Source organism: Oncorhynchus kisutch, linkage group LG30 (assembly GCF_002021735.2).
Source record: "Oncorhynchus kisutch isolate 150728-3 linkage group LG30, Okis_V2, whole genome shotgun sequence".
NCBI classification, from domain to species: Eukaryota; Metazoa; Chordata; class Actinopteri; order Salmoniformes; family Salmonidae; genus Oncorhynchus; species Oncorhynchus kisutch.
The window spans coordinates 27,254,077-27,270,640 of NC_034203.2; the positions used below are offsets into that span (position 1 = coordinate 27,254,077).

Sequence of the window (16,564 nt, forward strand, 5' to 3'; positions counted from 1 at the left end):
AAGAGGTTGGCTTAAGGATATTGCTTCCTTAATTTTTTCTTTTGTTCAGTTTCATCCCTTAGAATATTCACTCAGGCCCAATAACATAACCAAAACACAGTGCATTATTTATTCCTTCAGGTACCATAAACCAATCCCATGCACACAAGCCCTGAACCCAATACAACCTTTAAGTTGCCAGACAAGCCCAACCCAATACACTTAACCACTCCCCCTGCCAACTCCCTATTCCTTCCAGGCAAGTCAGTCAGCCTACTCCTTGGGGAAACACCTTCATTCCATAAAGGCAGGTTTAGGAGCAGTTTCACCTCTCAGGATAGATAGTTCCCATATAAAGGCAGGTCTGGGACCAGTCTTCCCCCAGTTACCTGTTGTTTACTTCCAGAAGAGAATGTTCCAGAGCAGCAACCAACAGGGGTAGATCAGCAGAGCCAGGAGCGGATAGACCAATGAGCCGTAGAGGGCGTGGTCCAGGATGCCCTGGGAGATGACAGACAGGAAGAGCATCCAACCATCTTGCAGGGAGACAGGGGTCTCCTGCAGCTCCTGGAAGACGAAGACGCAGTAGAGCAGAGTGCAGCCGGGGCTCAGGAGCACCATGATGGCTGCAGATAGAGCCCTGGGGAGAGAGAGGGTAAAGTCGTTATTACAGAGCCCTGGAAGAAGAAACATTAATACAGCACTCAAGACAGTGGACAAGAGGGGGGGGGGGGACCAATACACACACTATCCTCACACACAGGGACAATGGAACTAACACTGCAACATCACTGAGAAAACAACATATTGAGAATGATTACTTCTATAAGAAATCACCCAACACCGGGAGAAAGTTGTGGGTGGGTGAGAGTGTTGAGAGTATTACTTGGGTGTATGCGGTGTGATGAAGGCAGCGATGGGTACCAGGGACAGAGCCAAGATGAAGCCCAGGGAGAAGTTGATAAGGGCAGTGCAGCCCAGTAACACAGCCAGGTAGAGGAGAGCCACCAGCTTCAGCACTCTCCAGCCCTCCTCTGTACCCTCTCCTTGCAGAAGCCTGGGGGAGAAAGAGAGAGATAAAATACCCATTTATACCTGGTGCTAACATGTGCCCTTTGTTCTGATCTTGTCCACATTTTGTGACCACATTTTCAGACAGGTGTAAACGATTAAAAGACATTTGATTGTGATCAGATCTTCCTGAGCACATCCATCGGTTGTCAGGCATGCATTGTGTCTGGATATCAATGAAGTGTAAACATATGGATGGTCAAGCCATTTAAAAATCATATCAACCTCTAAAATCATTGACACGTATCACAATTTGATTTATAATAAATTTATTAATATTATTTTGAAAGAATATCTGTAAAATAATTTGTATACAGGGAGGCACTAGATAATCTGGTCACAATGTGGATGGATAAGATACATTTTACACAGACCTTTGTTACAAGGAGCATATGAGCACACAGACAATTAGGAGCACAATTACAAATATTTGAGGTAACAAGCCGTTTTTCTTTGCCGAAATGGTGCAAGCATGACAGTCATGAATCTGCACTCAGGGGCTGTTTTACAGTAAAGTAATCATTGCAACCATTTTTCTAGGCGCACTTGTGCTCCTAAATTACAATTCCAGGTTGCACACAGCAAAATATTTAGGCACATATGCATGTAAAATGGTAGCACTGTAGAGCCCTGCCTTGATTAGATGATATTGATCAGATCACGAAACGCACGTTAGCGCAAGGTGTAAACGACACGAGTTACAGGGGGGGACATGGTGAAATAAAATAATTTACTGCAGCCACAGTATCGTCAAGGTGTGTGTGTGTGATCACGGGGCAAACCTGGCATATTGTATGCATATTTAGTGTGGGAGAACCTGCATCAGCCATCTTATGTTTTCTTTGAGTGTGTGTATATGTGAGAAAGATGAGAGGGTGTGTATGTGTGTGTACCTGTGTGTGTTGTGTGGCAGGGCCAATCCTGCGGTGTAGATAGCTATAGCAGTGAGGACCACAGCTTCCGTCTCAGACACAGGGAAGTGTTGCACAGCCATCTCCTGAGAGAGGATAGGGAGGGTGTACAGAGCCACCCCTGTCATGTGACTGATCACTACTGGAGTCAGGATAGACAGGACCCCTGGGCTGGAGGGCTGATGGAGGACAGAGGGATACAGGAGGAAATAGTCAATTATACTGACATAGACCAATAGGTTGATGACTTCTAGAGATGTAAAAAGGTAGATACTATAGTTACACAATACATACCAGAAGTGCGCGCACACACACAGCTTGTTTACTACTCCATAACTGACCTGCACTCCCCCAGCCACCCCATCCTCTGTTCCTGGTGGAGAAGCACCTAGCTGAACCCACAGGTCTAAGGCCTGTTACTTCCATTAAGGACAAAAGCGATATGCACCAGTGTATTAAACCATCATCGACATATACACAGCCTCATTCAGAGCAATCTCATGACTTAAAGCTGAAATCCTTAACGAAACTGCCACGTCCGTTTGCCCCATGGACATCATTGCATGTGCACTAGAACAGCAGAATGTACTGCCATTTTTTTTACCACATTGTGCAACACTCCTCACCCCAGCTTCGTCAAAAAAAAAACAACAAATCGATAACAACGGCATTAGGGCGGATAGCAGCACCGTTTCCCCTACTGCGGATTCCATCTTTAATGAAGTTGAACATTCAGCTTAACTATGCAAACATATCATTAACCCACATTAGGCCTTTTGACTAACCTAATTAATTTACTAATATAGGAGAATGGACCAAAATGAATATCCTTTCTGTCCATTTACAGTTGAAGTCAGATTTTTACATACACCTTAGCCAAATACATTTAAACTCAGTTGACAGTTCCTGACATTTAATTCTAGTAGAAATTCCGTTTTAGGTCAGTTAGGATCACCACTTTATTTTAAGAATGAGAAATGTCAGAATAATAGTAGAGAGAATGATTTATTTCAGCTTATTTATTTATTTACGGCCAAACAGTTCTACTTTTGTTTCATCAGACCTGAGGACATTTCTCCAAAAAGTATGATCTTTGTCCCCATGTGCAGTTGCAAACCGTAGTCTGGCTTTTGTTCTGGGTTTGATTTATTTAGATTTTCCCATGATGTCAAGCACTGAGTTTGAAGGCCTTGAAATACATCCACAGGTACACCACCAATTGACTCAAAGGATGTCAACTAGACCATCAGAACCTTCTAAAGCAATGACATTTTCTGGAATTTTCCAAGCTGTTTAAAGGCACAGTCAACTTAGTGTATGTTAACTTCTGACCCACTAGAATTGTGATACAGTGAATTATAAGTGAAATAATCTGTCTGTAAACAATTGTTGGAAAAATGATTTGTGTCATGCACAAAGTAGATGTCCTAACAGACTTGCCAAAACTATAGTTTGTTAACAAGAAATTTGTGGAGTGGTTGAAAAACTAGTTTTAATGACTCCAACCTAAGTGTATGTAAACTTCCGACTTCAACTGTAATTCCCACACAAGTGCATCTCAACCCTCCAGCTCTCTTGGACAGGTCTCCCTTCGGAAAAAGGTAGTCTGACCTCAATGGGACTACATGGTTAAAAAAACAGTTAAATAAAAATAGAATCCCCTATTGTCCCAGAGGTGGAAGGATACGCGCAACAGCAGAATGACAGCCAGCAGGCCGAAGGCGGGCATGTAGTAACCAATGGAGACGAAGCGAGAGAGCGAGGGCATAAGGTAGAAGAAGTAGGACTGGTGCAGACGCTCCAGGAGGTTGTTCAGCTTCCGGTACATCCCCTCCAGGAGCCTGAGGGACACACACAGGTTTATTTCCATGTCAATTTCACTGTGAAAATGTCTCCATAGAAATGACAAGAGCTGCATTTGAAGGCTTTCTGATCATCTAAATTGAAGCTTGAACATCATCAGCAGCTGACCTGCCGATGGTGGTGGTGTCTGTCTTGTACTGTCTGAAGCTGTTGATGCCCCTGATGGAGGCGGCCTCTATGTGGTATCTGAGGAACAGGCCGTGGTCCCCCCAGGGTCGCCCACTGGCCTGCTTCAGCACCATCAACATCATGGTCTGGGCCGCGTGGCTGTAGCCCGATGTAGTGTCCCAGTCGTTCCTCTGGAGCTGGATGGAGAGAGGACAGTCAGCATGACAATCAGGCAATTAAACATGTTATTACATCATGTCATTACTGGCTTCTCCTTACCTGGCATAGAGGAATGCACAATACAAAACTTCTATGGTGTTCTATTATTAGACCTCTTTGAAAGCTTTACAAATTTACAGCATGTACTTTCTGCAACAACATCAAATAACTTCACCGCACACGGAGGCTAAAAGAGACTTTCCTCCTTCGAGACATCCATCTAAGGCCCTTCTGCTAGCTGTCTGAATCGCTGTGTCTCCAGCCAGTCCACCCACTCACTGGACTCCTACGATCACCCGGCTACGCATGCCTCTCCCTAATATCAATATGCCATGTCCATTACTGTCCTGGTTAGTGATTATTGTCTTATTTCACTGTAGAGCCTCTAGCCCTGCTCAATATGCCTTAACCTACCACATATGCGGTGACATCACCTGGTTTAGATGTCCCTAGAGACAATATCTCTCATCATTACTCAACGCCTAGGTTTACCTCCAATGTACTCACATCCTACCATACCTCTGTCTATACATTATGACTTGAATCTATTCTATCGCGCCCAGAAACTTGCTCCTTTTACTCTGTTCCGAACGTTCTAGACGACCAGTTCTGATAGCCTTTAGCCGTACCCTTATCCTACTCTGTTCCTCTGGTGATGTAGAGGTTAATCCAGGCCCTGCAGTGCCTAGCTCCACCCCTACTCCTCAGGTGCTCTCATTTGTTGACTTCTGTAACTGTAAAAGCCTTGGTTTCATGCATGGTAACATTAGAAGCCTCCTCCCTAGGTTTGTTTTATTCACTGCCCTAGCACACTCTGCCAACCTGGATGTCCTAGCCGTATCTGAATCCTGGCTTAGGAAGACCACCAAAAACCCTGACATGTCCATCCCTAACTATAACATTTTCCGACAAGATAGAACTGCCAAAGGGACGGTGTTGCAATCTACTGCAGAGAGGTTGCAGAGTTCTGTCTTACTATCCAGGTCTATACCCAAACAATTCGAGCTTCTCCTTTTAAAAATCCACCTTTCCAGAAACAAGTCTCTCACCGTTGCCGCTTGCTATAGACCACCCTCTGCCCTGGACACCATATGTGAACTGATTGCACCCCATCTATCTTCAGAGCTGCTAGGTGACCTAAACTGGGACATGCTTAACACTCCGGTTATCCTACAATCTAAGCTTGATGCCGTCAAATCGCACACAAATTATCAACGAATCGACCAGGTACAACCCCAAATCCGTAAACACGGGCACCCTCATAGATCTCATTCTAATCAACTTGCCCTCCAAATACACCTCAGCTGTTTTCCCCTTCAGCGAGCAGGCCTTTCTAAATCGACCTGGCCCGGGTATCCTGGAAGGATATTGACCTCATCCCGTCAGTAGAGGATGCCTGGTTGTTCTTTAAAAGTGCCTTCCTCACCATCTTCAATAAGCATGCCCCATTCAAAAAAATTAGAACCAGGAACAGAAATAGCCCTTGGTTCACTCCAGACCTGACTGCCCTTGAACAGCACAAAAACATCCTGTGGTGTACTGCATTAGCATCGAATAGCCCTCATGATATGCAACTTTTCAGGGAAGTTAGGAACCAATATACACAGGCAGTTAGGAAAGCTAAGGCTAGCTTTTTCAAGCAGATATTTGCATCCAGTAGCAATAACTCAAAAAAGTTCTGGGACACTAAAATCCATGGAGAAAAAGAGTACCTCCTCTCAGCTGCCCACTGCACTGAGGCTAGGAAACTGTCACCACCGATAAATCCACTATAATTGAGAATTTCAAGAAGCATTTTTCTACGGCTGGCCATGCTTTCCACCTGGCTACCCCTACTAGAGGTCGACCGATTAATCGGAATGGCCGAAGATTTCATAACAATCGGAAATCTGTATTTTTGGACACTGATTTGGCCATTTAAAAAAAAATGTTTACACCTATATTTAATCTTTATTTAACTAGGCAAGTCAGTTAAGAACACATTCTTATTTTCAATGACGGCCTAGGAACTATCTAACCTCCAAACGAGCTTCAATGCCATACAACACTCCTTCCGTGGCCTCCAACTGCTCTTAAACGCTAGTAAAACCAAATGCATGCTTTTCAATCGTTCGCTGCCTGCACCCGCACGCCTGACTAGTATCACCACCCTGGATGGTTCCGACCTTGAATATGTGGACATCTATAAGTACCTAGGTGTCTGGCTAGACTGTAAACTCTCCTTCCAGACTCATATCAAACATCTCCAATCGAAAATCAAATCTAGAGTCGGCTTTCTATTCCGCAACAAAGCCTCCTTCACTCACGCCGCCAAATTTACCCTAGTAAAACTGACTATCCTACCGATCCTCGACTTCGGCGACGTCATCTACAAAATAGCTTCCAACACTCTACTCAGCAAACTGGATGCAGTTTATCACAGTGCCATCCGTTTTGTCACTAAAGCACCTTATACCACCCACCACTGCGACCTGTATGCTCTAGTCGGCTGGCCCTCGCTACATATTCGTCGCCAGACCAACTGGTTCCAGGTCATCTACAAGTCCATGCTAGGTAAAGCTCCGCCTTATCTCAGTTCACTGGTCACGATGGCAACACCCACCCGTAGCACGCGCTCCAGCAGGTGTATCTCACTTATCATCCCTAAAGCCAACACCTCATTTGGCCGCCTTTCGTTCCAGTTCTCTGCTGCCTGTGACTGGAACGGATTGCAAAAATCGCTGAAGTTGGAGACTTTTATCTCCCTCACCAACTTCAAACATCTGCTATCTGAGCAGCTAACCGATCGCTGCAGCTGTACATAGTCTATCGGTAAATAGCCCACCCATTTTTACCTACCTCATCCCCATACTGTTTTTACCTTTTTACCTACCTCATCCCCATACTTTTCTGCTCTTTTGCACACCAATATCTCTACCTGTACATGACCATCTGATAATTTATCACTCCAGTGTTAATCTGCAAAATTGTAATTATTCGCCTACCTCCTCATGCCTTTTGCACACAATGTATATAGACTCCCTTTTTTTTCCTCTACTGTGTTATTGACTTGTTAATTGTTTACTCCATGTGTAACTCTGTGTTGTCTGTTCACACTGCTATGCTTTATCTTGGCCAGGTCGCAGTTGCAAATGAGAACTTGTTCTCAACTAGCCTACCTGGTTAAAGAAAGGTGTTCTCAACTAGCCTACCTGGTTAAATAAAGGTGTTCTCAACTAGCCTACCTGGTTAAATAAAGGTGTTCTCAACTAGCCTACCTGGTTAAATAAAGGTGTTCTCAACTAGCCTACCTGGTTAAATAAAGGTGTTCTCAACTAGCCTACCTGGTTAAAGAAAGGTGTTCTCAACTAGCCTACCTGGTTAAAGAAAGGTGAAATAAAAATGTAAATAAAACATAAAATAAAAGGAACGGTGCCTCGTTCAGGGGCAGAACAGCAGATTTGTACCTTGTCAGCTCGGGGGATTCAATCTCAGTCCAACGCTCTAACCACCTGCCTCTCATTGCACTCCACGAGGAGACTGCCTGTTACATGAATGCAGTAAGCCAGGGTAAGTTGCTAGCTAGCATTAAACTTATCTCATATAAAATCAATCAATCGTAATCACTAGTTAACTACACATGGTTGATGATATTACTAGTTTATCTAGCGTGTCTGGCATTGCATATAATCGATGCGGTGCGTATCGTTGCTCCAATGTGTTGTTACGGTTTTCTAGTGGTGATGGAGAGTCGGACCAAACTGCAGCGTGTCGATTGCGATCCATATTTATTTAAACAAAACGTAAACACGACTAAACACTAAACACTACAAAACAATAAACGTAATGAAAACCGAAAACAGCCTAGTGCAAACTAACAGAGAGTACAAGTAAGACACTAAGGACAATCACCCACGACAAACTCAAAGAATATGGCTGCCTAAATATGGTTCCCAATCAGAGACAACGATAAGCACCTGCCTCTGATTGAGAATCACTCCAGACAGCCATAGACTTTGCTAGAAAACCCCACTAGCTACAATCCCAAATATATACACACCAAAACAAAACACCACAATACAAAAACTCCATGCCACACCCTGGCCTGACCCAATACATGAAGAAAAAACACAAAATACTTAGACCAGGGCGTGACATGTGTACCTAACCATAAACATCAATGCCTTTCTTAAAATCACATTTAATCCTGCATATTTAGCTAAAATAAATCCAGGTTAGCAGGCAATATTAACCAGGTGAAATTGTGTCACTTCTCTTGCATTCATTGCACGCAGGGTCAGTGTATATGCAACAGTTTGGGCCGCCTAATTTGCCAGAATTTCACGTAATTATGACATATCATTAAAGGTTGTGCAATGTAACAGGAATATTTAGATTTATGGATGCCACCCGTTAGATAAAATACGGAACGGTTCCGTATTTCACTGAAAGAATAAACGTCTTGTTTTTCGAGATGATAGTTTCCGGATTTGACCATATTAATGACCTAAGGCTCCTATTTCTGTGTGTTATCATGTTATAACTAAGTCTATGATTTGATAGAGCAGTCTAACTGAGCGATGGTAGGCAGCAGCAGTTGGCTCGTAAGCATTCATTCAAACAGCACTTTCGTGCTGTAATTGTCATTATTACAAAGAAATAAAAATAAATCAGCCGATTAATCGGTATCGGCTTTTTTTGGTCCTCCCAATAATCAGCGTTGATAAATTATAAAATCGGTCGACCTCTAACCCCTACCCTCGCCCAAGCATCCCCCATTCCTCCTTCACCCAAATCCAGATAGCTGATGTTCTGAAAGAGAGGAAAAATCTGGGCCCCAACAAATCAGCCCGGGCTAGACAATCTGGACACTCTTTCTTAAATGATCTGCCGAAATTGTTGCAACCCCTATTACTAGCCTGTTCAACCTCTCCTTCGTATCATATGAGATTCCCAAAGATTGGAAGCTGCCGTGGTCATCCAACCTCTTCAAAGGGGGAGACACTCTAGACCAAAACCGACCATTTCGAATCCCACCGTACCTTCTCCGCTATGCAATCTGGTTTCCGAGCTGGCCATGGGTGGCACCTCAGCCACGCTCAAGGTCCTAAACGATATCATAACCGCCATCGATAAGAGACATTACTGTGCAGCCGTATTCATCGACCTGGCCAAGGCTTTCGACTCTGTCAATCACCACATTCTTATCGGCAGACTCAACAGCCTTGGTTTCTCAAATGACTGCCTCGCCTGGTTCACCAACTACTTCTCTGATAGAGTTCAGTGTGTCAAATCTCTATGGGGATGCCACAGGGTTCAATTCTCGGGCCGACTCTTTTCTCTGTATACATCAATGATGTCGCTCTTGCTGCTGGTGATTCTCTGATCCATCTCTACGCAGACGACACCATTCTGTATACCTCCAGACAAGCTTGAATGCCATACAACTCCCTTTCTGTGGCCTCCAACTGCTCTTAAATGCAAGTAAAACTTAATGCATGCTCTTCAACCGATCGCTGCCCGCCCGTCCAGGTTCTTAGACGGTTCTGACAAAATTTGGACAATTACAAATACCTAGATGTCTGGTTAGACTGTAAACTCTCCTCCCAGACTCACAATATGCATCTCCAATCCAAAATTAAATCTAGAATCGGCTTCCTACTTCACAAAAAAAAAGCATCCTTCACTCATGCTGCCAAACATACCCTCGTAAAACTGACCATCCTACCGATCCTCGACTTCGGCGATGTCATTTACAAAATAGCCTCCAACACTCTAGTCAACTAATTGGATGCAGTCTATCACAGTGCCATCCGTTTCGTCACCAAAGCCCCATTACACTACCCACCACTGCGACCTGTATGCTCTCGTTGGCTGGCCCTCGCTTCATACTCGTCGCCAAAGCCACTGGCTCCAGGTCATCTACAAGTCTCTGCTAGGTAAAGCCCCGCCTTATCTCAGCTCACTGGTCACCATAGCAGCACCCACCCGTAGCATGCACTCCAGCAGGTATATCTCACTGGTCACACCCAAAGCCAATTTTTCCTTCGGCCGCCTTTCCTTCCAGTTCACTGCTGCCAAAGACTGGAACAAACTGCAAAAAATACTGAGGCTGGAGACTCATATCTCCCTCACTAGCTTTAAGCACCAGCTGTCAGAGCAGCTCACAGATCACTCCACCTGTACACAGCCCATTCAACTACCTCATCCCCATCCTGTATTTATTTCTTTATCTTGCTCCTTTGCACCCCAGTATCTCTACTCGCATATTTATCTTCTGCACATCTACCATTCCAGTGTTTAATTGCTATATTGTAATTACTTCACCACCATGGCCTATTTATTGCCTTACCTCCCTTGTCCTACCTCATTTGCACATACTGTAAATAGACTTTCTACTGTATGTTTGCTTATTCCATGTGTAACTCTGCGTTGTTGTATGTGTCAAACCGCTTTACTTTATCTTGGCCAGGTCGCAGTTGCAAATGAGAACTTGTTCTCAACTAGCCTACATGGTTAAATAAAGGTGAAATAAAATAATAATAATTCAAACTTACTTACTCAAGTAATTACTCAAGGCATTAGGACTTCTTCCCTACCTTGCCCTGGATGGTACACAGGACCCCTATCTTCTGGCAGAAGGCGTAGAAGAGATTGGCCAGGTCCAGGTTTGGCAGCTGGCCGTTGAGCCCCTCCAGAACCAGATCCAAACTGGTGATGACGTCACTGCTCAGCTCCAAAGACAGAGCTGCCTGGATGGAGCCACCTCTTCCCTGCAGTGGAGACCAGTCACCACCTGAGGGAACCAACAGGAGGCACAGTGGTGGCAGGTTTGTTGGAATAGAACAGGGCTCTCAAACCCTGTTCCTGGACAGCTGTAACTAACCTGATTCAGTTTATCAACCAGCTAATTATTAGAATCCGGTGTGCTAAATTAGAAATGGAAGGAAAACCTACAGGACAGTAGCTCTCCAGGAACAGGATTAAAGAGCCCTGGTATAGAGACATTGATAACACATACAGTCTATAATGGTGTCTCTAAAACTGGTGCATTACAGGGTTACATTATTACAGAGATGCAGGTACGAAGTACTGACCAGTGGTGTTGGTGTGGTGGTATCCCTCCAGCCAGGCCTGCATGCCGATCAGGTCATGTTCATTCACCAGGAAGATAATGTCCTTAGCCCAGTGGATCTGACCTAAGAAGAGACCAATCATTGACAGAATTTAACCTTGGGAAATGGTCTGTGTGTGTGAATGTTAGTAATAGTAGTATGCTTACTCCTGAAGTACTGGGCGAGGCCCAGCAGAAGGCCCACTGCCTGGTTGTTATTGTTTCCCTCACTACAGGGGGCACTCAGCACCAGGGCTTCAGTACGAGGGGCTCTGGGGGCCCGCAGGATCCCATACACGTTAGTGCCCCGCACCATCTGACCGAGACAAACCCGTGAGAAGGATCAGTGAGAGAAATAGAAGAAATTAAAGCCTGTGTTGAGATACAGAGGAGGAATGTGTGTGTGAGAGTGTGTGCGCGCACCAAGATTAACTAGGAGCTTATGTTTAATATGTAGACATCTTTGTCTCAGCCCACACGCACATATCTCTCTTTGTTTTCATCTGGGAAGGGAAGCTTGCGGGTGAAGCTCTGAGTGAACACTTCCAGCCCTCGAGACTGCATGGTCTTTACCAGCCAATCCACCGGCATCCCACTACAGAGAGAAGTGAGAAGAAAACAATTGAAACACAGAAGGAATATTGTGGGAGTGGCTATCACTATTATAGCTGCATTTGTGATAGGTATGATAAGCACTGAATCCCAAAGTAGGGGTTAGTGATAGCTAGGGGTGAGTTTTTCCTGGTCACATGAACAAGAGAAGCTCCTGGCACTAGTGATGGCTATAGGAGGAAGGCTTATTAGTTTGACTCACCCTACTTTCTTCTTGTGAGCAGCAAACTCCCTACCGGTGGCCAGAGCCCTCTCACCTGCTGGGAAGCGTTCCTCCACCATGGTGGAGCCCATGGCGTTCTCTGACATGTAGGTGCGCAGGGTGAATGGCTCAAAGGCCAAGCCCATGAACCATGCCACACCCGCCAGGTAGCACATAACACTGGGGAGACATCATTATATCATTTGAAAGCATTTGCATCATACACAGTTAGGAGGTAGGCTGGGGCGGTAGGTAGCCTAGTGGTTAGAGCGTTGGACTATTAACCCGAAGGTTTTATTTATTTATTTTTATTTTACCTTTATTTAACCAGGTAGGCAAGTTGAGAACACGTTCTCATTTACAATTGCGACCTGGCCAAGATAAAGCAAAGCAGTTCGACAGATAAAACGACACAGAGTTACACATGGAGTAAAAACAAACATACAGTCAATAATGCAGTATAAACAAGTCTATATACAATGTGAGCAAATGAGGTGAGAAGGGAGGTAAAGGCAAAAAAGGCCATGATGGCAAAGTAAATACAATATAGCAAGTAAAATACTGGAATGGTAGTTTTGCAATGGAAGAATGTGCAAAGTAGAAATAAAAATAATGGGGTGCAAAGGAGCAAAATAAATAAATAAATTAAAATTAAATACAGTTGGGAAAGAGGTAGTTGTTTGGGCTAAATTATAGGTGGGCTATGTACAGGTGCAGTAATCTGTGAGCTGCTCTGACAGTTGGTGCTTAAAGCTAGTGAGGGAGATAAGTGTTTCCAGTTTCAGAGATTTTTGTAGTTCGTTCCAGTCATTGGCAGCAGAGAACTGGAAGGAGAGGCGGCCAAAGAAAGAATTGGTTTTGGGGGTGACTAGAGAGATATACCTGCTGGAGCGTGTGCTACAGGTGGGAGATGCTATGGTGACCAGCGAGCTGAGATAAGGGGGGACTTTACCTAGCAGGGTCTTGTAGATGACATGGAGCCAGTGGGTTTGGCGACGAGTATGAAGCGAGGGCCAGCCAACGAGAGCGTACAGGTCGCAATGGTGGGTAGTATATGGGGCTTTGGTGATAAAACGGATTGCACTGTGATAGACTGCATCCAATTTGTTGAGTAGGGTATTGGAGGCTATTTTGTAAATGACATCGCCAAAGTCGAGGATTGGTAGGATGGTCAGTTTTACAAGGGTATGTTTGGCAGCATGAGTGAAGGATGCTTTGTTGCGAAATAGGAAGCCAATTCTAGATTTAACTTTGGATTTGCTGGATCAAAGGTTGCTGTATCAAATCCCCAAGGTGACATGGTAAAAATATGTTGTTCTGCCCATGAACAAGGCAGTTAACCCACTGTTCCTAGTACGCCATTGAAAATAAGAATTTGTTCTTAACTGACTTGCCTAGATAAATAAAAGGTCAAATCAAATACAAATAGTTCAAGTGGATAAGGTGCATCAAGAGGACGCCCTGTTCCATTCCACTTCCCCAGCGAATTCAATATTCTACCATTGATATTCTGCCAGGAAGGACTCACCAGATTGGTGCATTGAGACGGGTGAGAAGTTTGGTCAGGGCTCGCCTTCGGTTTGGGTCAGACAGCAGTCCCATGTTGTTGTTGCCTTGACACCTCTCAGACTGGCTCAGCTGGACCTTTGCAAACAAAGCCCCAGCCAATAATATTCAATATGAATGTAGTTTTTAGTCATCCCCTCGCATTGTAGGCATCTATAGTGTTAATCTAGCTAGCTAACTGCTAACCTTTGTAATAAAAATAAACAGTGCTAAAGAATATGGTCCATTATTATCAATTAGCAGATGTTAGCTAGCTAGCTAGTTGCCTAACTAAGCAGCAGAGAATCAGCAACGTTGCACGTGCAAAATCCGCAACTCAGTTATTTTAAACTAAACAATGTATTTATACAATACCTTTACAAAATGTGTAGTTAACCAGAGCCTACTTTTCGGGAACAATGGAAAGGCCCAAGATTTGACAGGTGTAGCTAGCCTGTACTTTACTGCTATAGATTTTCCACCGGTCTTTTTTCTTGGTTCTTATCGGACGATTGTGCGACGGACCAACTTCCGCTTTAGCCAAGAAATGATAAAAACAGAGATTACCTCATTGGATTTGTGACTGGCTCACCCTGTTGGTTTGTAAAATGAATTGCCTAAATAAATTCACAGAACTAATTCAGGGGTGTATTTATTAGTCAGATCCTGTTGGCAGACGTTTTTCACCAGAATTCGACTAATGAATACACCCCCATGTGACGCTACACTCAAACTGTTTTATTTTTGCTGACTGATTGATTTATCCAATCCCAGATTCTGATGTAGACCTACATCTATAGCTCCCTCTGTCCACAAATCATCTCGACCCATTTATAGATTACTCAAAACACATCAATGGGTTTAAATGTAATTGTTTATAAAGGCATTTCATACAAAAGCAGAGCAAGAGTGTACAATAAAAAAAGACAACATTAATCCTCTATCTACTCCTCCCTCCACCTCCCCTGGCCATTCACTATAGGCCAATCTACCACAAAGTCCAAGCTACACCACATCACTCTCCGGTCAGTGCAGACACCTCCTGAAGATGCCATCTCACCACCTCATCCAACACTTTGCTGACGCCCTTTACAGGCCGTCATGGCCGCCTCCATCAGTGTCTCTAGTATGTATGCAGGTCCTGGTGGAGTCGGGCGTCCATCTGTAGCAGGGCGATGTGCCCACCACGGGGCAGCAATGCCAAGGCCAATGATGTGCCCCCTCAACTCTCTTCAGCATGGCACAGGTCTGCCAACGCCGTCTCGTCCACAAAGCCTGCAGTGCAGGCGCACACGTTAGCCACGCATGGGGATACCCGCGTCGATCAGTGCCCGAGTGGCAGCGTTCACACGCACTGTGGTTCCCACCGTCTGACTGCAAGATCTGAGAAAGAAGAGAGTGAAGTGTTTCAATTCAAGTCAGGTTGACTTTTCAAGCCCCATGTCTAAGTGTTCAACTTGATGAAGAAAACTCTACACCATTCATTAGTCGGATTCCGTTGCAAAAGTGAGTGTTTCTATTGAACACATTTAGGTTGGTCCCTTCACGTTTTGTTCAGCTTGGTGTTTGCTTCTGTTTGGTTCCTAGCGTCAACGATACAGTTTCCGTTGCAAAACATTTCGCAACAGAAGAAAAAAACTAAACTACTAATGAATACTCCCCTGAGAACATGAAACTGAGAAATGTAAAATTGGTTCCAAATCCCAAAGACTGGATATACAACCACTTTCATTCCCCATTTTAAGAATAGTGCAGATTCCACCACAACTCATTTCATAATTAATTCAGATCTGAAATAGCTGATAACTTGACATAAATGTATATTTAAGAGCGTGGAGACATATTAGTCAACACCGCTGCCTCACACGTCTGCTTGAGGTGAAGGCTCATGTCTGTGGTCTTGCGGTCCCCTCTTCCTCTCAGCTGTGCTGAAGGTGGCCAGTTGATGACAGCGCGGTCATGGAGATAGTATTTGTTGTTATCTAACTAACGTTAGCTAGATTTATATCCATCTTGCTAGTTTAGCAATAAACGTACTTCATGAGGGCCATACACAACTGCCAGCGCTTTGGTATTTCCCTGTTCTATGTATGCAGACCCGTCAATTTGGGCAAATAAACCCATACCAGCGTGTACTCAGTAGCTTTTCTTCAATCTAGAGTCTAGACGATATCCTTGGTCGGACAATAATTCCAGGCCTGCCATCTTTGAATGTTTTAACTGGAGTACGACAACTACGCACGTGTGTAATAGACGACATTGCCCATGAGTAGATAATAGGGGTTTTAGGGATTCAAAACCAAAGACGATTTGGCGACCTCGCCAAGAGATTTAGGATGTATTCATTGCGCCGATTCTGTTGCAGAATTTTTTACAACGTTTAATCCATACGGAAAACGTTTTGCAACGAAAACGAGTTTATTTTGGACAAATTAGGGTTCGTTCATTTTGCTGTTTGCTTTAGTTTGACTCTTGATTTGATTCTTAAACAGTAAACGTTTCCGTTGCAAGAGGTAACGAATAAACCGTTGGTATAATCTGTGTTGGGACTAGGGTTTGAGTCCGTCAGGGCACCCCCTAATTAACTACACTAGTGTCAGGAGTTGGGTAGCACCATTGAAAGCATGTTCCAGCCTAGTTTTAGGCACATTTCATTGTTCATAGAATGCAGTGTACAAAAGTTCAGACCCACCATATACATACAGTACTATTCTTACTACTTCAGCTTCTATTCAGCTTGAATTCTACATGTAATACATCTACTTCCATACAAATGCTTCGACAGCTGAAGCAAGCACACATTTTATTCAGGAAAGGTAAACATTTGTGAATTGTAAACAGTAAAACAAAAGATTGACAGAATATCCTCTGAATTACTTTCATTTATTGCCAAACTCTTTGAAATGATTGCTATTGTTATGCCAAATCTAATATTGCTGGAAAATTACAGTATGAATTTAA

General features: G+C 44.0%; 1 protein-coding gene across 1 annotated transcript; it reads right to left on the reverse strand.

The window, feature by feature from the left end:
- Positions 1–81: 81 nt before the first annotated feature.
- Positions 82–14,193, reverse strand: gpaa1 (glycosylphosphatidylinositol anchor attachment 1). The gene is made up of 13 exons (XM_020466680.2): positions 13,979–14,193; positions 13,587–13,702; positions 12,059–12,238; positions 11,728–11,839; positions 11,413–11,560; positions 11,228–11,329; positions 10,730–10,926; positions 3,933–4,129; positions 3,649–3,802; positions 2,303–2,374; positions 1,944–2,140; positions 866–1,036; positions 82–619 (listed from the first exon to the last, which is right to left on the reverse strand). Exons 2-13 carry the CDS (start codon positions 13,658–13,660, stop codon positions 376–378), a joined length of 1,848 nt encoding a protein of 615 aa, XP_020322269.1. The 5' UTR covers positions 13,661–13,702; positions 13,979–14,193; the 3' UTR covers positions 82–375.
- Between the last annotated feature and the right edge of the window lie 2,371 nt (positions 14,194–16,564).